We start from the raw sequence: 23067 nt of genomic DNA on the forward strand, positions 1-23067 counted from the left end.
GGTTGGCAAGGAGGGCATCTTGCTGGTGGTGACAGGTCTAATAAGCATGCAGATGGCACGCACACACACACATACACACACACGCTGCGACTGAAGTCACCACACAGTGGGCAGAGAGGAGGGATGTAGGGAATCTGATCCGAAGGGAACAAAAGGCTGCATCCTCTGGAAAGGAGCTGAGCGAGAGTGACAGGAGGACAGCATGAGGAAACGAGGAGCAAAGTGTGAAAAGCCGCAGCAAAAGCCCTGGAGAGCATATGCATTGGACTTCGCAGCTTCCTCCCATCTCCGGCTCGCATTTGCTCCATATGCTGCTTCACACAGCGTTCCGGGGCCATCACAGGTTTCATTCCATCGTTTTTATACTAACATGAATGACTCACATCTGCTCTCATACCCAATTCACTCTCTAATGTCTTCGGCTGCGAGGAGAGAACAGCTTACATGAAACTTGCCAGCGACAGGCGTGGCAAAAGGAATCCTAATTCAGGGACAAGGAAGGTTAGAACCTGTGTGGGCTGGAAGGGTCTCTGAGAGGGCATGATGTGACCGATGGGGACACTGAGACCCAGAGAAATGTGGAGCTTCCTCAAGAACATCAAGACCAGGGAGGTCCCTTCATTTTTGGGCACCAGGAGACACCTAATTCGGAGGGCGCCTATGTTTTTATTTCCTGCCATGTTAAATCTTTTGCCGGGAGGTTTTCCTCCCCATCTAAGCTGTGATGAGAAAAAAGTAACGTGGATTAGTTGCTAATGATAGTTAATCCCCCACTGGGATGAACTGTGCTGTGCGTTACTCAAGCTGGTTATTAAAGTTTTAAATATCCGCCAGAGCATGGGGACCCCTGGATAGGCTGTGTCCTGGGAGAGACCTACGGGGCGGGGACACTCACCTGGCTTCCAGATGTGTGGAGTCGCATCTAAAGTGGATCTCAATCCTAATAACGGTTACTGGTTTGACAACCCAGACTAACGTGCCTTTTGGCTGGATCAGGTGATGACACTTTGGCCAAACCAGATTCCCTCAGCAGCTCCCAGAGGCCCAGGAAATCTCCGCTTGCCCAGAGGACAAAACAGTGACTCGAGAGGCAAGCACCGGGGAAGGCAATCCCTGCGCTCCCAGGCATCGCAGGCCTTGCCTGGAGCTGCCCTGGGCGTCCCAGGGCCTCCGTGTCCCTAGATGCTGAACAGTCCGAGTGGAGCACCTAGCACCTCTGCGGCAGGCAGCGTGGCGCTGCACCGTCTCGGAAGCTTGGCGTGGGGTTGTATAACTCCCCGCCATCTGTTACTCAGAAGCAATATCACAAAGCGCTGAGCAGTGGGCCACGGGTGCTGCAGCTCCTGCCTGGAGCTGACAGCGTCTCAGCCGCTTGCCCGGGGGTCCCCTGCAGAGTCTGCCGCAGAACACTTTGCAGGCCTAAGCCTGCAGGTCCCGGGTGAGACTCCTGGAAGAGATCCAGGCAGCTCAGATGCTGTAGGGATGGGTTCTCTTGGGCCTTCTCCCCACTCCCCGCCCCTCCTCTCCCTTCCCTCCTCGTGCCCCCCCCCCCCTCCCCGCCCCACCACGGTACCTGGACGTTTGTCTGGCCAAAGTGATGGCTGGGGAGCCTACCCCAACCTTTCAGTATTTAGAGTTCTAATGAAGGCGGGTCCTGGGCATCCCTGGGTTCTGTGTGGTGGTCTGAGCGCTCAGCCAAGTCTTGAGATAAGCTGGCAAGAGTGCTCCGCTCTTCTGGATTGTTTGAGTCCCCCCTCCCCCCCCCCCATCGCTCCTGGCCAAAGACTCTGGGGCTGTGCGGCAGGACTGCCCTGTGGCAGGAAGACAAGGTACCAAACAGAATGGCTTTCCGCAGATTCCTCCATCTCTGATTCCACTTCTTGGAGGTCCCCCCTTATTGAAGAATTAATTCTGGACCCCCACTTTTCGGAGTGCATGGGGGCTTCCCTTACGTTGAGCTCCGTGGGGAGAGGCAGGGAGGACGGTGTTACAGTAGTAGGGACATCATTCTCACCTCTTTTTGAAAGATAACCCTCCACATCCAGTATCCCCCTGCCCAGGGTCACTTTCCAAGAACCCCAGGTGGTTGGCCTAACTTCCGACCCTCTCCTTGGAGCATCTGCCAGCACAGAGCTCTAATGCTTATAGGGAGAGCAAACCCTTGAGGGAAATAATTGCGCCTTAATTTTTAAAAGGATTTCTTTAAAGTTAAATTTAGACCAACTCAGTGTTCCATTAAGCAGAAAAAGTTGCCAGGCACCTGCGTGCAGGCAGAGAAACACCCTGGGGAGTTGGCTGAACTTGGCCTTGGCCCTGAACCTCCAGGTCCCAAGCTCCCAGGCTTCCGGGGGAGGAGGAAGGGGGTTGCATGGAGGGGGTGGTGGTGCATTGAGGGCGGGACTAGGGTTTGAGCGCCACGTGCAGACCCCCTCTGTGAGCCGGAAAATCCTTCCAGGATAGCCACACCAGACATAGGTACCAACGTGGAGCTGGCGGTGGCAGCCTCGTGGATGCACCATCCCGCCCCGCCCCGCCCCGCCCCGCCCAGGATGGCCCGGAGCTGCGCTTGTGTTCAGCGCGGGCGGCCTCAGAACAGCACTGTGCGCCTCAGTCGGTCGGCGGGCGGCGGTAGCGCCCCCTCTCAGAGCCCCCTCGCTCGCACCCTGGCTCCCTCCGAGTAGGTCAGTCTGTCGTGCCTACCCTCCCCCTTCGCTCTCTCCTCCCCTTCCTCCCTTGTGTTCCTCTCGGGGTGCCGGGCACTGCCTCGGATTCCTTCCTCCCCGCAGCTCGAGTCAGTTTCCCTCGTGGCGGCTGCGGCGGGCGAGGCGGCGGCGGTGGCGCGGGGACCACGTCGCTGCTACTGCGCTTGACCAGCTTGGCTGCCCCTGGGCCCTTCCCTGCCGTGTCTCGGGGCGCCCCGCTCCCCCATCCCTGCTCTCCTCTCGGTTGCAGGCGGGGCGCTTTAAAGGATCCCGCCGCCCCTGCACCCGCGTTCCCGGGCTAGCGCTCCAAGGAGCGAGGAGCTCTCGGGACTCCTGCCCCGCCGACCCTGACCGCCAGGGGGTGCCCCAGGGTCGCAGTTCCGTGGAGAGAAGGCGAAGGGGAACATGCGGCGCCTGTCTCGCCGCCTGGTGCTGCCGGTCTTCGGGGTGCTCTGGATCACCGTACTGCTGTTCTTCTGGGTAAACAAGAACAAGTTGGAGGTGTCGAAGGTACCTGAAGTGCAGCCCACCAAGGTACGGGGTTTGGCAGCGCGCCGGGCGCCGGGCAGCGCGCAGCTCGCGCGCCAGGTTTGCAGGCTCCCAGGAAGCCAAGCGGGGGTCTGGGTGCAGTGAGCAGGTAACGGGGCGCCGGATGGGGCTATAGGATATTTCTGGATTTAAAAAGCTCGGGGGTATCTACGGACTCGCAGTGTGTGAAAGTGGGAGTGGGTGCAGGTGGTGGGCGCGCGTCGCGGGCAGAGTGGAGCTCTCAACTTGGGCAGCACGCCGGGTCCCGGAGCAGAGGGGGCGCTGCAGAATTGTGGCCCAGAAGGTGGCGGTCTGTGGACTCCTCGAGAGAGTCGCCGGTGTTTGGGTCCGGTGGCAGGGCCAGCCAGTGCTGGCGCCCGTGAGAAGTCTGGCGGCTGAGCTGACCTCCTTCCTTCCCGCGGGTGCCAGGCCCAACATTGGGAGGCCAGAAGCCCGGGATGCGCCGCGCGCGTGTATCTCGGGCGAGTGCCCTGAGCCTCCCATGGCCTGTTGCCACCCCTGTTTTATGATTGTCCTGAGCCCTTCAGCTGCATTGGGAATTGAACATCATTAAAGAGTCTGTTAAACCCCGCCCCCCCACCAACCCCCCCTTAAAAAACAACTCCTTGGAGAATCCAAGTGGCTCTTCAAATTCCTGCTCCATTGGTTCATCTGAGCAGAGCCACTTTTACCTCGAATTCAGAGCTCCCATTTCTCAGTCTCCTGCTCTTCCACGCACCTGGCTGTGGGACACAGAAGGAGGCCTGGGGGTTTCCTGACCAGGGATGCAACATTTATGAACTTAAGGGACTGGGGAAAAGCCTTTGGCATGATTTAAGGTCCAAAGCAGGAGACTGACAACAGGGGGAAGGTCAATGTGGAATCTCCCCAGAGGACTCACTGTGTTCCAGGTGACATAGTGGGTGCTTCTTCAGAAGTAGTTGTATGAGTTGTGTGGTACTATCCTTATTTCATAGATTAGGAAACAGGTTCAGTCTTTAACTACCTTGCCTTAGTTCACTCTACTGACGTGAACTCTGACCTTGGATATTCAGGATCTTTTCTATTATATCTAGGTGCCTCTCAGATCCCTTTGTAAGGAAGTCTTCCGGCACTTGTGTTTTGGAATCTTGCCAGTTCTCAGTTGCGTTCCACAAGCATTTTTCGTTGGTCGGTCGTATGGCATCACTGTGCTAGGATTTGAGTACAGACATGCAGAGCTTACAGGCTCGGGTGGGATTTGCTCATCAGTGGACCAACCATACAGTGTGCTGAGAGCCAAGATGGTCTCAGCGCACTCGGTGTCAGGGGAGCCAGGGGACTTCCTGGAGGAGGAGGACTTGACAGAACTGAGTTGAGAAGTATGAACAGGAGGTCTACTGTGGGTAGGGAGGGCACTCCAGGTAGAAGCTAACTGCACTGAACAGGCTCAGAGGAATGGCACAGCATGTCGTGTGAGTCTGGCAGCATTGGAGTGGAAGCAGGTGGCAGACGTCAGGGATGAGACTGGAGAGGTGAAGGTGGGTTATGTTGGGTAGGGCCTTGTGGGTGCTAGGGAACCTGGGGGTGGGGGTTACTAAGCAGGAAAGGGAGGAGGCTTCAAACAACCTTTAGAGCACAGGATCAGTTTTCTCACATAGATCTAGAGAGCTTTCCTCCTTCTTTCCTCGATGCTTCCGCCGGTGGGGACGTACACTCTCTGTTTTGTGTTGGACCTCATTACCTGAAGTTTACTTGACTTATTCTTAGCTTCCCCCAGGGTCTGGGACAAGAGATGTTTCCTTCTTTCTTTGTGTACTTTGTCCTTCCTTACCTGCCTCTTCTGATCTTGGTGTGCACTGAACACACATTTATGGAACAAATGCAGCCCTGGGCCAGGCTCTGGGCCCGGTTTGGGGGCTACTGTGGCAAGTACATTGTGTCCCTGCCCTTTGGGGGGCTCTCACGAGTTCCTGGTTGAGGCAGCATCACAAACAAATGAGTAGTGTCAGGAGTGGTCTAATGCCATAGTGCTGTGCAGTCACCGAAGAGGGGCTTCTAGTTTTGACCACTTGCTCTGTGTCTTAACATCCTATTCTCCCCGTGCGCCCCCCACCCCTTTTCTGTATCCTTTATTACTAGGAGTTCCTTATGATATCTTGATTTTGTTGGTGGACCAACCATACAGTGTGCTAATCAGTTAGGCATCGATCAGGCTGGCAGGGGAGTGGTTAGGGGGTGATCAGGCTGGCAGGCAGAGGGATGTCCGACTGCCTGTTTAGGCCTTCTTTTTTGTTAGTATATTTTTCCTTCCCGTTTTTCATCTGTATGTATGACTATATATCTGCATAGACGTGTTGTGTGTATTTGTGGGTGTGTTTGTGTCTGGAGAATGACCACACCTCTGTTCTTAGTGTATATGTGTCTGAGAACAGAGGTGGAGAGACAAAGAGAGATCTCGTCTTAGCCCCAGAACAATTTTATTCCCATGACCAATCTAGCGTATAGGACCGTGGTCGGCAAACTGCGGCTCGCGAGCCACATGCAGCTCTTTGGCCCCTTGAGTGTGGCTCTTCCACAAAATACCACGGCCTGGGCGAGTCTATTTTGAAGAAGTGGCATTAGAAGAAGTTTAAGTTTAAAAAATTTGGCTCTCCAAAGAAATTTCAATTGTTGTACTGTTGATATTTGGCTCTGTTGACTAATGAGTTTGCCAACCACTGGTGTAGGGAATTTGCTCATCCTGCCAGAGGAGTGCAGTTGGGGTTCCTAAACCTGACTGCATGTCAGAATCACCTGGAGGGCTGGCTTACTGTACACACTTTGGGATTTATGATTCTGTGGGTTTGGGAGAAATTCTAGAATCAGTATCGTTACAAGTGTTCCATGTGAATTTGAAGCAGCCTATTGATGGATGGCATTGAGAAGATTGATGAAGAATATGAAGTGTGTGGATTTTTTTATAGTTCCATTGGCCCCATGTAAATAAGCCTGAAAGATTTCATTCTTGAGTTCCTGGTGGACCAGGCTGTGTGAGAGGGCTCACTCGTGGAAAATAACAACAGCTAGCCTTTGTACAGCGCTTTCCAAATTCACAAACTCCATTTTACATAGATGAGCTCCTTTAATCTTTACAACTACCACGTGAGGCAGATAATACTTCTATGCAGATCAGACGGTGGCAGCACCAGGGACAGGGATGGGATACAGGACCATTCTGGGAACTGCCCACCCACATGCTCCTTCCATGCCACTGCGCCTTGTGGACCGCCTGGGTCTGCACTTGTGGGTGATGGGGTGAGGTTAGGGATGTTTGCAGCACGTGCTCCCCAACCCACTCTCCAGCACTTCCGTGGCGCATCCCTAGCGCTTGCCTTTGGAGAGCTGCAGCGGGGTTGCTGTGATTTGTGAGGGAACCCCCAGAGCGAGATCCCACTCTGCCCCGGGGCAGAGGAGGCTCCTTGGCTGGTCAGAGTACACCCTGGTGGGGAGGTAGCACCCAAAGGTTGCTGCACCTTTGGGTTGGAAATCATTTACCAGGGCAGAGATTGTTTCCTCAACGGTAGGAATTTGGACATTTCCGGGACATTTGTCTATTGCAGGGAAAACACTCAGTGCTGGGTGAGTTTAGCATCCTGGGTTTTCCTAGGAAACGCTCAGGCACAGTCATGCAGAGAGCTCTTGCCTTGGGTGTGGCAAAGCTCGGGGAACTGTTCATGACGCCTAGCCTACGATTCTTCCCACTGCGGTGGGGAGTCAGCTTATTCTCCCCGCGCCAGAGCAGTGGCTCCCTCCTCTTAAACATATTTAGAGAAGTTTTGAACAGTGGAGGGATTGGAGAGGAGAGGGCTGTGGCGAGGGCTCCTGGGCTGGGGACCTCCCGGATTTTAGATTCCACGTGGCAATTGCCTTCCCTGGGGTCCGCTACAGATTCGAGTTCTGGTGCTCCAGGCCCTGGTTCTCCTTTCTTCACAGCGTCGGGACACATCTCCTTCCCCCAGTGCCGGGACCTCCAAGACGGGCCTGAGCGTAAAGTAGAAGCTATGTCTGGTCCCAGTCCAGCTGATGTGGAGCAGGCATGCTGTCCTCCTGGCTGAAGAAAACTGAGTTTCCCCCCCTTAATTTCAAGAAGGGCTGGTTCTATTAATAGCTCAAGTAAAGATTTCTTTAAGTGTGACTTTTCAATATTGATTCTGTTCTTTTAGCCGACCCCCTCCCCCCAAATTCATCAAGCTCTAATTCCTAATTGGAAATCATGTAACAAGTTTGATGTCTTCATTCAAACTACATTTTTAGCTATAAATATGGTACCACTAAAAAATACCCAAAAAATCTTTTCATTTCTTCTCTCCTCTATCATTTGTTTGCCTTTTGAAGAATTCTGCAATAAATGATGGGGTTGGAAAAAAAAAAAGAAAAAGAAAACCAGAAAACCAGAAAATTTGTCTTCTGTTTCCTAGAACTAAATTTATAGTCCAAGGGCTTAAGCTTTAGTAAAAAAAAAAAAAAAAAAAAAAAAAAAAAAAATTGAGGCCTGAGGGTACTTTTTGAAGAAAATATAGGAAATGTAAAGGCTTTGAACAAAGTGCCTGGGGCCCATGTAAATGTATTTGTGTTGAACTAGAAATACAGCATACACTATGAGAAAAGAACTCGTTTTTCCCTAACATTTGCATACCACAAATGCTTGCAGTATATGACACTGTTATTTTATTCCCCATTTAGTAGATAATTTCTCCCATTTAAAAAATCATGAATTTCAGAGAGAGCCCCTATTAATCTGCTGATGCTCAGTGTGTGGGTATTGGACTCTGTCCAGGGAATTTGGACTCTGGCACGACCGGAAGTAGCCCATTATCAGAAGAATGTTAATCTTTTCATTGGCTCCTGTGTGGGAGCTGGGCCTTGGGCGGTGGTTCCTGGAGCAGGTGGTGGGATGGTGGTGCCTGGTGGCCCAGCAGTGGCTGCTGTGAGAGGCTGGGAAATAGGAAAGTAGGAGGTTGGAACCTCAGGTATTCAAGAAATAGCATGCCGCTGCTTTCTGGATATCAAAAAGCATTTTAAAAAAATAAACAGATAAATCTGAGTTTACTCCTCCCTTTCCGATCCCATCTAGCTGGGGAGGGGGAGTGGAATTTCTCCTTCCCGGGTCATTTTTGGCAGCCCTGGGGTGTACTCAAACTCTAGCTCCCTTTCCCAGCCAGCACCTCCCCCAGGTCCTGCTGGGAGGTCCCCCCCCCCCCCCCCCCCCCCGTCTAGGGACCCACAGATCTGCTTTAAGGGAATCTCTCTGAGTCAGTCTGGGGAGTTAGTTCTCTGCCTTTCTCAATCCTTGTTCCCCTAATTGTCCTGGCGGCACAGAATGGTTCCTGCTCAAATCAGAGAAGACAAAGGGGCAACACCAGGAAGGAAAGAGAAAGTAATGTCCCTGTCACCAGCTTCCCCAGCCTGTCTAGGGACTACCCCTTTTCAAGGGTGCTCATCTGTTCGTATCATTTAAAAGTGTTAATTTCTACTCATTGGTGGTCATTGATAAACTGAACAGGGATGGCGTGAGGCTGCATTGGCTGATGCTACGGCCCCAGGATTCCCTCACAGCTCGTTCACTGCCATCTCTGCGGTGTGTCCCTGCGTCCTTCCCCACACCTCTCCCGTCACAGATTTCCCCAGGTCTTACCCGTTCCCAGGCACCAGGAACACATTTGGAAGAAATGTTGCTGTGCCCTTGTTTAGTTCTAACGTTCACAGTTTTGTTACTGTTCCAGAGCATCTCAAACACCGCCCCTCTCCCCCACCTCTACCCCCTCATGCATTTTTTTGGGAAAAGAATCTGAATTAGAAACCAGGGACAAATTGCCAGCTCCTCTGTAAGGGGGAGACTGTGAGCCCTGCCATACCTTTTGCACATTCCAGCCCGGAGACCAGCATTCTAGACCTGCCATCTGTGTCGGGAAGTGAGTCTGGCTGTGCCCTGTGCCCTCTCCAGCTGGCTGCTGACCCTTCCCACTTGTCTGCAGTGACCTGAGCTAGGTGGTCAGCCTTCCAACTCGGATGGACCTCAGAGACTCACACTGTTCACCGGAGTCCAGAGAGAGACAGCCCGACCCTCTCCTGGGAGCTCCGGCGTGGGTGTGTAATCCAGTGTGTGCTCACCTTCTGGGTTTTCTTACACACGTGGCAGCGTGGGGGTCTCTTTCTGGCACCGGGAGTGCCAGGGACAACGCAGATCCTCTCTTCCGGCTCAGTCTCCTCAACTGTGAAATGGGGGCAGCGTGAGGCAGCACTTCCTGTCTCCCACGGGCCCTGCCAGCCGTGTGAGTGGTTTTGGGTTACTTGTGAATAACTCTAAAGCGAGACCTCATGGCTATCGATAATTATACCACTGATACTCCGTGTCTGTTACTTAGCTTCTAATTATTTTACCAGAAACGCTAGATTAACCAAAAATAAATCAGTCTCTGGGTCCTCAGATGTTGAGCTGATGAAGAAAGAACCCCGTTGGGATACTTAGGGGCGCGCACGCACGCCACACACGCTCAGGCGTGCGCGCGCATCCACTGGTACCCTGGGGAGTTCTGCAGAAGCTCCTGAAAGTGCTGGCTCTGGTATTTTGGTATTTCAGAATAAATGGCCTGATGTGACCTTCTGGGGCGGCAGCCTGCACTTGGCGGCAGGCAGCTGCTGCCATCACAGGACTTAATGAACACTGGGAAGCTGAGAGGGAGAGAGGGGGAGAGATTTCTACGGGTGAGAAATGTCTGTGCCACCCAAGGAGTCCTCTTCCCTTCTGCTTTTCTTTCCATGCATCCCTCCTCCCTTCATCATACTCCTCCTCCTCGGATTCGCATCTCCTGCCCAGCGAGTGGGGTCAGAGCAGAGAGCCCCTGAGCACTCGGGCAGGAGCTTAGGAAGAAGTCTGGAGGGACAGAGCCCAGTCCTTCCCGGCAGGCTCCAACCAAGGGCAGGAGCAGCCTGCCCTCCTCCCCCACCCCATGGCTCTGGACACAAAGGCAGTTCTTTCTGGAGGAGGAAGGTAACCTCTCTGGCCACGCTGAGCCAGTCGGCTCAGGTGCCCTTAGATCAGCAGGAGCCCTGAGTGTGGGAATTAAAGAGCCCTTTGACCAACCACCTCCTGGCCTCCTGCAAGATGCCGATTTTTCAAGCACCAAGTCTCTTCTGCATACCATTCCCGGGAGACAAGATTGGGCACTTAAAAAAAACAATTAAATTCTCCTCATGTCACTTGTCTGCTTAACTGTAAGCATTACAGAGATCTTTCAAGGAAATGCTGGGGAGACCAACATACTCACATGATCCTAAAGCAGCCGTGGGCAAACTACGGCCCGCGGGCCGGATCCGGCTGTTCTATCCGGTTCTCTTGCTCTCCCCTCCGCTCCTTTACTTTGAATTTATATTAGTTCACACAAACACTCCATCCATGCTTTTGTTCCGGCCCTCCGGTCCAGTTTAAGAACCCATTGTGGCCCTCGAGTCAAAAAGTTTGCCCACCCCTGTCCTAAAGCCTTGGATTTGAATGCCAAGAGGAAGAAAACACCCCAGCTGCCTCCTTTCTAATGATCCTGTTTAAACCCAGTTTGCATCTCATTCCAGGCCAGGAGAGACTGGGAAACATCCACAGCACTGGTCTGACCACCCCATCTTGACCAGCTCTCTCCAAAGAGGTGACTGTCTCTTTTCTCTTCCTCACCAAGGTTTAGAAATTAGGTGGTTTTTTTTTTTCCTTTAGGGTCCGATCTGAAGACTTATGTATCTTCTCTTGTTCCTCTGAGAACACCACTCGAATCATTCATCCCCGCCCACCCCCCTACCCCCCCACCCCCCCGAGCCACAGAGGCTGGTCTAATCAATATTTATGCGCCAATCACTCGCAGCTGCAACATGCGGGAATAATGAACGCCCAATTCCTTGATGGCTGTTGAAAAATTAGCTGGTGCCTGTATTTCAGGCTCATTGTTTTCTAGGATCTCGGGGAGATCAGACCACGTGGCCCATGGATTAATTCAGCCACCCAGATAATTGGCTGTTAATAGATGGCCAGCTGATGGCTGCCAGCTGGGTGCTGAATTGGCTCTGGTCCTTAGGGTGGGCTATGGTCCTCATCAGAAGAGGGACAGCCAGTAAGAATTGACTGATGAAAGGTGAATCAGGACCAGGAAGATAAGAGGTAGCTTCTCTCCTCCATCACCTCGTGTGATGTTTTTTACAGTTGACAAAGCATTTTTTCTTCACAAATGCCTCATTTGATCCTTCCTGCCACCCTGAGAGGCAGATGTTATTCTTCTTCTTCCCATTTTCTAAACTATGATGAATCAGAGGTGATGTAGGGAGGAGACTGGCAAGCTCCCGAGTGGCCTTGAACTCACTCTTTGGACTGTAGCGCACGTGCCATTTGTATTATGGCCATCCTCAACTCCTGTTTAGCTTCCTTTTCCAGGGGAAATTAAACTTATTTTTTTCTATGTACTAGAGGCCCGGTGCACGAATTCGTGCACAAGTGGAGTCCCTCGGCCTGGCCAGCGATCGGGGCCCATCAGGGCAGTCTCGCCCAGTCCGGCGGGGGGCAGGGGGGGGGCGGGGAAGAGGGGGAGGGATCTTGGGAGCACACTGACCACCAGGGCAGCTCCTGCATTGAGCGTCTGCCCCCTGGTGGTCAGTGTGGGTCATAGCTACTGGCTGGTCATCTGGTTATCTAGTTGTAATGGTTGCTTAGGCATTTATATATATAGATCTATTCCATGTATATTTCCATGTGGACGGAAAGCCAGGGCTCTTGCTGAGAAATGACTCCCTATCTCTGGTTAAACACCAGCATAGCTTTTCTGCACACTGAAGGGAAATGAGGAGTGAATTAAGGGAACTATAGAGCCTGTCTCTGGAGGGCCATGGGGGAAGGGTGCAGGAGAGTTAGGTTTTTCTCCAAGATAGGCCAAGTCTAATATCTTGCAGGCCTTAGAGCAAGCATGTCAAGCTCGAGGCCTGTGGGCTGCATGCCTTGTTTATTTGGCCCGTGATAGCCTTTGGGTTCGACATGCTTGCCTTAGAGAAATGTCCCACAGGATGCTGCCTTCTGCTGTGGGAAGGGAAGATGCTGGGCCACAGTGGCAGATTTGGGGGTCTCAGGAGAAGTGGAGAGAGGCTGTCCCACCTGCTCAGTTCTGTGGTCAGCACTGGCTCTGTCCTGACGTGGTGAGCCCATGCTGGGCAGCCACAGCCCCCCTGGGCCCTGGGGTTTGACAGCAGAAAGGAGGCTATGTTGTCATTCACGAGGCTGCTCAACTCATAAATCCAAAAGGATTGTGCAATTAACACAGAAACTGTTGATTGGAATCCCTTTCGTGATGAACGTGGTCCTTAAAGAATCAGAAGCAATTCCCTCCTAAGGAAAAAATGTCATTTGAAAGAACTTAATACAGCCTATTTGAAATGCAAGGCCGGTGTGGGGGAAATGACTCCAGGGAAGTACCTTTAGAAGACAAGCGGCATCACTTGGAATTCTCCCCTCTTCTCCACGACAGAGGGCACGCTGCCCGGGTCTTGCTGTTTAGCCTTGACTGTCCACTGATGACTGCTCCGTTCAGTCCATTCTGTGCGGATGGACTGCTGGTTCTGCCCCGTACAGGGCTCAGCCGCTTGGTGCTGCTTTGGTGGCTGGGTATGACTCATGTAGTAGCTGCTCATATATATGTTTAATCTTGTAAAAGCATAAAATCAGGAGACTAATGTCTTCCAGGGTATTTTGTCTGCAATTCCGGTAAACGATGGGAGAGCTCATGCTACGTGGCCTGAATGGCAGTCAGTCTCTACTGCAAGATCCCCAGCAGAAACATGACTTTCTCTCTCTCCTCCACTTCTACTGATAATGGCAACATTAAAGGGGACTGTATTTTTAAAGAGTATGCATTGAGTAAGAATGAAAGAAATGCAAACCTAGACAACTTTGATGTTTTCCCTCTCCACTTGGAGGCCCTGATAATTTTCTAATTATCTGCTCAATTCAGGATCAGCCCAACTCCCTGTAATCCTCCCTGTTTATTGTTAAGTGAGATTATGGTTTTAACTTTTCTCTTAAAACCGAGCATATTCTTTCTTGGGAAACTTCCTGGCGGTGTCTACAAAAGCTGAACATCTGTATATGACCTTGCAATTCGCCCTTGGCTATAAACCCAACAGACATGAATATGTATTCCAGTGAATGTTGTGCACTCGAATTGGAGTTGGCAAACATTTTTTGTACAGGGCCAGGTAGTAAGTATTTTGGGGCTTTTAGGATTTATAGTTCCTGTTGCAAATAGTCAGCTCTGCTGTTGTAGAGAGAAAGATGGCACATGAGCAATGAGAGTGGCTGTTCCAATAAAGCTTTATTTACGCACACTGAAATTTGAATTTTATATATTTTTCATGTCTCATGAAATATTCTTTTTTGGTATTATTTTCAAATATTTATAAATGTAAAATCCATTTTTAGTTTGCAGGGTGAATTAAAGCAGTTGGCAGGCCAGATTTGGCCTGAGGGCTGTGGGATTCCATTTATATAATGTGTGAGAATAGGCAAAACTAAGTCATGGTGTGGAAGCCAGTTTCAAGTTGATCCCTGGTTGGGGTTAGTGACTAGAAGGGAGTAGGGAGGTGTTTGAGGAGAGCTGGTACTGTTCAGTTTTTTAACCTGGGTTCTCGGATAAGTATTCACTTTGCGAAACTTCATTGAAGACATGCTGTTTTGGTTTGTATAATCCACTCTAATGGAAAATTCAGAAAGAAAAAATCGGAACTGTGTGTGGCTTCTGACTCCAGGTTTTAGGCTCAGAGTATAGCAGGTTGCAGTCTCTTTATAGCCACTGGTGTTTAGTTTCTGGTAAGAGAGTCTTTGGAGAAAGGCCTTACGATGCCTTTTTCGCTTCCCAAATCTTATTCCTTTTTACAGACAGGGAGACATTTAACAACAGGGTGTGGGACAGGCACCAGCCAATCAACCTATGAATATGATGATGAGTGTTAACCATTTCGTTGCTAGATCATAGGAAGATGGGGAGAATTTGAGTGGAGATGGGAACCCTGAGGAGGACTTTAGCTGGTACAGTTGCCCTATAGCGAGTCTGGGCTGAAATCTACCAATGCTTATAAGAAAGAGGCGGAGGCTTAATTGCACAGAATGGAATTATATGGCACAGCACCTGGCTTGTAGAAAACCAGCTTCTATTTTTTTTTTTGCATCTGGAGGAAAAAAGCAGAGAACTAACAATCTGAACCCCAAGTGTCAGGTGCCTCCTGCGTCAGTCATCGATTCTTCATAACAACCCTGGGCAGTGGGCATCATTCACCCTGTTTTTCAGACGAGGAAGTTAGGTGACTCCCAAGGTCGCGCTGCTCATATGTGGAGGAGCTGGATTCCAAACCAGTTCTCTGTGGCCCCAGAGCCACCCTCTTTCCCCTTCACATGCTCACCCCAGGCTTCCTTCTCTCTCCTCACAGTCACACGGAGTCTGATCTCTTGAGAGTGATGGCTTGAGTATATTTCCCCCTGAGCACCAGCCTTTATAGCCTGCCTGCGTTTCCAGAATTGCACACACTTGTTTAGACCAGAGCTGTTGCATGAAATAGTGTTATATCAGAAGCTATCTTTTCCAGGACAAGTCTTTTTAAAACAGTAGTGAAAGAGAAAACTTTACAGCTTTTTCAAAGAGAGATATATTGGGCTTTCAGCATTATTTGACATCCCTTATGAATACTTCTCTCCTACAGGCGACTTGAAAGGTTTCTGGTCCCAGGGTTAAGTTTTAAGAAAGGAAGTCTCCATGGTGTCACATTCTGGGCACACCTCAAGACTGATCCAGGAGGCGACAGTGAGGAACTGAGCAACAGATTTAGAAAACGCAAAGGCCGCTTTTACCAGTGGATGGTAAACACTCCCCACATCACCCCTTCAGAGAGGAATAGTCTGGTGTCTAGCATAATAGCACCAATTATTTGGTTGTTTGTGCTGAGGAGTTGAAAGCTATCATGTGCGGGGAAAATACTCAGCATGGAGCAGTAATTATGGATCAGCTGATGATAAAAGATGCTTTGGATTGACTGCTAATTAGATTATTAGCACCAAAAACAAATACCTGCTATGAACCATAAATAAGCTGCATTTATAATATTTTCTACTTTTTAATGCAATTTTCTTTCTTCTTTTTCTGTGCTAAGACTTTCTATTTTCGCCAGTCATATTAAGCATATTTGTTTATTGAGCTGTAATCAAGTCATTTTCTTATTTCATTCCAGTCTCAAAAGGGGCTGAGACAGCTGACATATATTGAGTGCCACATGGCAGGCCCTCCGTGGAGTGTGTTAGATCTCCTCTGCTATTCGAGAGCAGGATCCAGGTCTTTCCCCTGGGCACAGGGATGGCCGGGTTTCCCCAGTGAAATCAATGGTGGAGTTGATTGTCAAAGGAATGACCTGGTTTCTTTTTTTGTGGCACTTTGAGGTTAGGTCCTTTTTATTCTGGATTCAAGGAGTATGGGATGGGCATTTGGGTGCTTCAAGTGCTTGTACTTCCCTTCCCTCCCCACCAAACCGGTCAACAAATAGGTTGACAGTGTGTCCCCTGCAGTATGAGATTCCAGCTGTCTTCCTGCCCATGTGGCTGTGGGTTCTATGAATAGGACCATCTGGAGAGCACTTGAGAGCTCCCTGGTTTATCCAGGGAGAGAGAAGCCAGAATGATTCAGGGGCCCCTCTGGCCATGTCCTTAATCAGTGATGCCAGTGATGTCATGCCGAAGTGCTAGAGATGGAGCTTGCTTGTGGCCACCATTATATGCCAGGAGTACATGTAGACAAGAGAGATTTCCATGGGGAGAGGGGCATGGGACTGCCTTTTGGGAAAAATGCTAGGTGCTTTATGTGTTGGTCCTTCATTCTTTTCAAACACCCCGTGAGGCAGGCAGGCTGAGATTTAGCTAGCGCTTGTCAGTGTAGTCATACCGGGTGATTGAGACTGGCACCTTTCTGATGAAACAGTGCCTGAGCCACACAGGTTGTCAAAATGGTGTCTGATGAATGTTATCTCTCTCTGGATGATGCACTGATGATCTTTGTTTTACCAATGCGGACCTTGAGGTTCATAAACGTCCAATAATTTGCCTGAGGCTGTAGAGCAAATTAGTGGCAGAACTGAGATAGGCCTGTGGGAAGCTGGAGCCCATGCTGGAGTGCCTTTGGGATCATTGGCAAGTGAGAAACATGGTGAACCCTCAGATGTGTTTTGCCCTTTGTGTGTCTACCCAGTGTGGGGAGAGAGAGTAGGCCAATTCCCCTGCACCTGGCCATTGGGTCAAGTGCATGGTTCATCAGCAAATGGATACTGGCATTGCTGGTGGGAAGCCCTGCTCAGGAGATGCCAGGTCTGGGTTCTGATCTCCGTGCCCAGGGTGAATTCTGGGGAGTGGTGGAGCGGCTGGCCCCTGGCCACTTCTGCCTCTACAACTCTGCCTTCCTCTTGGACTTTAGGATGCCTTGCTTTATCCCTACAAAGACATAACCGTGTCGCTGGGATCCTGTTTAATGGGGAATGGGACTGCATGATGGACTGAAGTCTTTCCTCGCTTCTGAGTCAAAGTGAAATGTGAGGTGGAGGGGATGGAGAGAATCTTTACGCGGGTTCATGGGATAAAAGTTTGAGACAATTGCTTTTGAATTTCCTAGTTGTTGTTCTGCAAGGGTGAATTTCTTCCCCTGATCGTGCCACTCTTCTGTTAGCTCAGAAAACTGCGTGAGCTTTAATCTCATCCTGAAAGCTGTTTCAGTAAAACAGGAGCCTGTTATTCCACAGGGCGTCTTATTGGAAGAAGAAGGATTTCAGGCAGTCTTTTAAAGTCATTTCAGTGATTTTTGAAGAAGTGCATTTGCTGGAATCCACTTGTCCCCCAAGTGCCTGCTGTTTGAAAAGCATAGCGCTAGTGGAAGGATAACAGGAAAGGAAAGCCAACTTCAGGATAGAAAATAGGCTGACTGAGTGACTAACTTTAATTGAATTAGGCGGGAAGGCCTGTTGTGGGTTCTGTACTGTTTTGGGTACCGTAGGCCAGGGTTGGCCCCTGGCAAATCCAGACCCTTTTCTCCTGCTGTTCATATATGGCTTGTGAGCTAAGAATATTTTTTTTTTACACTTTTAATGAAAATTATATAAATTTCAAATTTCAGTGTCCATAAATGAAGTTGTATGGGAACATAGTCATGCTCATTCTTTTGTATACTGTCGAGGCTGCTTCTACACTACATGGCAGAGTTGAATAGTTGCAATGGAGACTGTCTGGCCTACAGAGCCAAAATTCACAGTGTGGCACAGGGGGTGAGCATGGACTCATCAACCAAGAGGTCACCGGTTCGATTCCCAGGTGCCCAGGTTGCTGGCTAGATCCCCAGTGGGGGGCGTGCAGGAGGCAGACCATCTATGATGTTTCTCTCTCATTGATGTTTCTGTCACTCTATCCCTCTCCCTTCCTCTCTCTCTAAAAATCAAAATTTGAGCTGGTTCTTTATAGAAAAAGTTTGCTAACTCCTGCCCTCGACCTTTGCTTCTCCAAGTGTGGTTCATGGGTGACGGGTGTTGGCACCGTTGGGAAGTTTGTTAGAAGTGCCATAACTCAGGCCACTCTACACCTACTGATTCAAAATCTGCATCTTAACAAGAACTCCCCCCCCCCCCCCGGGAGTCCTGTGCAATTACAGTTTGAGAAGTGCTGCCTTAGTTGACCGATGACTTGCTCACAAAGAGCTAGTGTGAACATGCTTCACAAACTGAGGTCTGCAGTTGGTTCTTAATTTCCCTATTGAATTCAGTTCCATCCTAAGCTCCCATTCTCCTGGTTTGGGGTGGGGATTCCTCTTCTGCTTACAGTTTTGCAAGGATCCAGGAGCTTCCTCATTGCCTAGGGATATGGGAAGAGGCTGGAGTCTTCATCACTGATCAGACCCTTTATCATTCTGCTGTTCTCAGGCTAGTGGGTTCCTTGTGACGCTGGGAGCCCTGGTGCCCTGGGTCCCATCTCCTAGGGGTACCAAGTGGCCATTCCTCTCTGACCCTGCTACCCACTGGGGCACCCACCACTCTCAGGACTGGCTGGCTGCCTGCATTGTCTTCCCAGCTGAAGGAATTGCCTTTTTCTATCACCCTCAAGGCTGTGCATTCTTTCTACTACCATATTTTGCATACCACCTCCATAGAAGCAAGAGAGCATCCTGGTTATGTGCTGAGGTTGGGGCTGAGATGAGAGTAACTGGGAAGAATGCATGAGAACAAATTCAGATGGATATCCCAATACATCATCACCCTACCATACCTGTAGTATGTCACGATGCAGTCGGGGACACAACCAACACAATCTAGACAGCAAATGTAGGATATCTTCCTGTAGAGCAAGAGGAAAATTTTGTAGGAGTTTAGAGAAGGGAAGGGTGTGTGGACAGCAGGGCCAAGGGAGGCTGTGGGACGCAGCGAGAGTGACCATAGGCCAATGGAAACCAGGAGCTCGCCAGATTGTGGAAGAGTTTGAAAATCCATTTACTTATTTTTGTTGTAAGATGCAAGTGTGTCTGAAAGTAGACAGATCTTCCCAGTTGGGAATATTACTAGTATAGTCTACTCACTGGGGACTTTGTTCAGGAAATGTTTGGGGTTTAAGGGTTTTAAATGCTCAGAGTACTCAAATTGCTCTTAAAGGGACAATTCAGTGAAATTTGAACTCGGTATTCCCTTTCTCTTACCCCTCCAGCCTAAATGATAGTCGCATATGTTCTCTATTTTCTCTACTGATGCTCACTTTTCTGGACTATCTATTTTCATCTTTAATTCATGTAGTTGCTTTTAGAGGAATGCCCTGTGGAGAAGTCATCTTGCCTGTCCACATTCCCTTGAGTGAGGCGTTGGCAGGGTCATGGCCAAAAGTCATCTAGTCATGCCCTCTGAGGGGGTATGCTGGGCATCTGAGTTCGAGGGCCTGAGTCCAGGTGCATTAACTGGAAGAATTGAGAAGTGCGGACATCCCAGCTGGTGTTATCAGGAGGCTGGATCAGGATAAGGACATGGAAGATTTCCTTCTGCTTATGTATACCAGGTAGCCCACAGGCTGATGGATGGTCCACTGATGTTAATGGAAATGTGTGGCTGACCCACTGTGCCACTCTCCAAATTATCCTCTTAGGACACTGGGCGAGGAAAGGACCTAACATGGCGGACATAGAAATATGCTCCTGATAAAGTTTTTAAAAAGTTATGCTGAAGAAAGGGGGGAATTCAAAATTGTGTCATAGTAGGATCCTATTTTGTTTAAACCAGATATACATTGAAAAAAATCTTAGAACATCAAAATGGGTGATTTATATAAATGGGTATTGTTTATGCTGTACTTCTCATTGCTGCTTATTGATTGCTTGATTTAGGGTTATCTTTTCCCTAACTCCCTCCACTCTTCCCTCATCCACGGTTCAATAATCAACATAGCAACCTGGATATATAAACTTTCATATTATTCTTTGTGCATCCTGTAATCCTATATAATAAAGATGTAATATGCAAATGGTCTTTACGTAACAACTGACTGAGTAATGACCGGATCACGGATCAGCAGGAGGATGGGGCAGCGAGCTACAAGCGGGCGGTGGAGAGCTACAGGAGGGGGCAGGGCAGCAAGCTATGAGAGGGGGGGTGTGGGAAGGGGACGGAGGGAGCTATATAGGAGGACGGGGCAGCGGGCGGAGAGCTACTGGAGGGCGGCAGTGAGCTACTGGTGAGCTACTGGCTCACAGATTTGTGCGCAGGGCTACTAGTCAGTACATAAACATATGTAAGATCTGTTTTGGTCATTATTAAAAGGAAAAGAGAGAAATTGATCATATTGTATATACTTTGCATCTTACTCTTCATTTAATCATGCAGCCTAGAAATCCTCATGTCAGCTAACTTACTTTTTAAAAATATAACTTTATTGATTTCAGAAAGGAAGGGAGAGGGAGAGATAGATAGAAAGATCCATGATGAGAGAGAATCATTGATTGGCTGCTTCCTGCATGTCCTACACTGGGGATCAAGCCTGCAACCTGGGCGTGTGCCCTGACCGGGAATCAAACCATGACCTCTTGTTTCATGGGTTGATGCTCAACCACTGAGCAACATCAGCCGGGTAGCTAGCTTATTTTTAATGATTGCATAATATTCTACAGTATGGATGTGACATTTTATTTAGTCATTTCCTTTTGATGGGTATCTAACATATCTCTTATCTTTTGTCACTACACAAAGAGCTGCAGTAAATATCTATGTACACATATTCTTACATGTTGGTGCTTTTACTTCTGTAAGGTAGATTTTGAGGAGTGGGAATTCTGAGTCAAAGGGAGTCAGACACACACACACACACACACACACACACACACACACACATTAATACTGCTTTTAAAACAGTGTAGTAATCCACTCTTCTGTTAGCAAAGTATGAGAGCACTCTTTCCCCAACATCCCCTTTAGCATAAATTTGTCATTATCATTTTGCCAATTAAAGGGTATAAAATGGAATCCTCTTGTAATTTCATATTCCTCTGACTACCAGAGAGGTTCTCCATTCATTTATTGCCATTAAAAGAGCTGCTCTTCTGTGAAGTGTCTATTCATAGCCTCTGCCCATTTTTCCATTGGGCTGTTTATCTTTCTGTTGTCAATTTTAATTATTCTTTGTATGCTATGGATAGCTCTTCGTTGGTCATATGTATTGCAGATTTTTCCCAATAAGTTGTTTCGCTGTTGATTTTGTTTATGATATATATTGTCATGTAATTTTTTGCTTATTTTTATGTAGTTAAATATATCTTTTTAATAATAGTTAGTATCTATCCTATTAAAAAGACTTTCCTAACTCCTAGGTTGTATATAAAACATCCTAAATTTCCTCTTCATTATGATTTTTAAATCTTAAGTCCATCTGGATCTAATTTTTATATCTAGTTTGAGGTAGGAATTTAACTTCATTTTATTCCAAATGGATAGTTATTTGTGTCAAAGCCATTAATTAAATAAACCATCTTTTCCTTCACTAACTGAAATACCATCTTTGCCATATATTTATTTCCCATAAACACTGGGTTTTAGTTCTGCAAGCTCCATTCTATTCTTTTGATCTATTTATCTCTCACTATGCCAATATCATACTTTTTACTAGACTTTTCTTATTAAATCTAGTAGTTACTTCTTAATTAGCCCATTGGATTTACTAGTATTAGGTCCAAAATCATATTATTATCAAAAGGAGTTAAGTTTATCTCACCTTTTTGAGTGATTTATCTTGATTATTTTATTGTCTTGTTTTGTCACATTCATGAGAATATTCAAAATGAAATACAATGAGCCCTGGCTGGTGTGGCTGGCATCAGTTGGTTGGGCATTGTCAGGTGCACCGAAAGGTTGCTGGTTCAATTCCCTGTCAGGGCACATGCCCGGGTTGCAGGCTCCTTCCCCAGTTGGGGGTGTACAGGAAGCAGCCGCTTGATGTTTCACTCTCACATCGATGTCACTCTGAATCAGATATAGTTTTACTCTTTTATTGATGCAGTGAATTATTTTTATTTCCATATTTTGAACCAACCTTGTATTCTTGAAATAGGCCCTATTCAGTTATAGTTTATTTTCATTTATGCTGCTGTAGTTAATCTGTTGTAATTTGTTTGGGATTTTAACATCTATATTCATGAATTATATTGATTTACTAGAGGCCCGATGTATGAAGATTCAAGCAAGAATGGCCCTTCCTTCCCCTGGCTGCTGGCACTGCCTTCGCTCTGGCCCTGAGCCGCCTTTCTGCCTTTGCTCCAGCCCGGAGCTGCCTTTCCACCTTCCCACACTGCCCAGAGGCCTGGAGTGTCTGGGGCGGTGCAGAATGCCTGCGTTGTCGCCATGCCCCCGGCTACTTGGCACCTGTGTATGCAAATTAACCCGCCATCTTTGTTGGGTTAATTTGAATACGCACTCCTGATTGGTTGGTGGGTGTCGCGAAGGTACAGTCAATTTGCATCTTTCTCTTTTATTAGTATAGATAGTTTTTTTGTACTTATTTGTGTTTAGACTTAAGCATATACTGCTACCATATTTAGGGAGAATGAATTAATTAGGGAGATTTTATTTTTCAACACGTGGGAATAGTTTAAACAATGTTGGCATATCTGTTCTTTAATGACCACACAAAACTCCACCCTGAAAGTACTGGTGACTTACCTAGTGGTAGCCCTTGACTATCTTAAATACCTATTTTTATTTTTCAAATCAATCTCATAATGTTTGTATTTTAATAGGAATATTCAGCATATCTTAATTAGTGAAATAATTGATAAATTGAATATTTACTATTTGTTTACCTTTATTTTTATGTTTCTCCTTTTTTATTTCATCACTAGTTTGGCCAATTACTTTCTCAACTTCTCTCTTTTTTAAAAAAATTGGATATCTTATTATAAAATCTACACTGTTACCTTTCTTTTTAGGGCATTTAAATAGACATATCTATAAAAACAAGATATCAGTGATTTTTTTCTTGCCAAAAAGTTTTACTCCCTCATTCATTATTGACCTAATAAATCGAGCCTTTGAGGAGTACTTTTACTTCCTTATTCTTTCCTACACTGAAAGCAGGCAAAACCTTTAGAAGACTTTTACTCACCCACCTTCTACCACTCCTAATTTCTAGGTTTTGCAGTGATAATTTAACACTTCTAGAACGAAATGTCAAGTTTTTCTTTGCTGAATGCTGCTGTTCTTAAGTATTCTTGTCACTTACATTACATGTTTTCAGCACTTTAATGCTATCAAT

The 23067-nt window shown here is 48.1% G+C and overlaps 1 protein-coding gene across 1 annotated transcript in view; it reads left to right on the top strand.

The window, feature by feature from the left end:
- Nucleotides 1-2575: 2575 nt before the first annotated feature.
- Nucleotides 2576-23067, top strand: part of GALNT14 (polypeptide N-acetylgalactosaminyltransferase 14) — a 192141-nt gene continuing 171649 nt past the window's right edge. The window contains exon 1 of the mRNA XM_080684796.1: nt 2576-3236. Coding sequence (XP_080540922.1) covers nt 3108-3236 — 129 coding nt within the window. The 5' untranslated portion in view covers nt 2576-3107. The remainder of the gene's footprint in view (nt 3237-23067) is intronic.

The sequence above is a fragment of the Plecotus auritus genome (assembly GCF_963455305.1).
Source record: "Plecotus auritus genome assembly, chromosome: 8".
Taxonomy (NCBI): Eukaryota; Metazoa; Chordata; class Mammalia; order Chiroptera; family Vespertilionidae; genus Plecotus; species Plecotus auritus.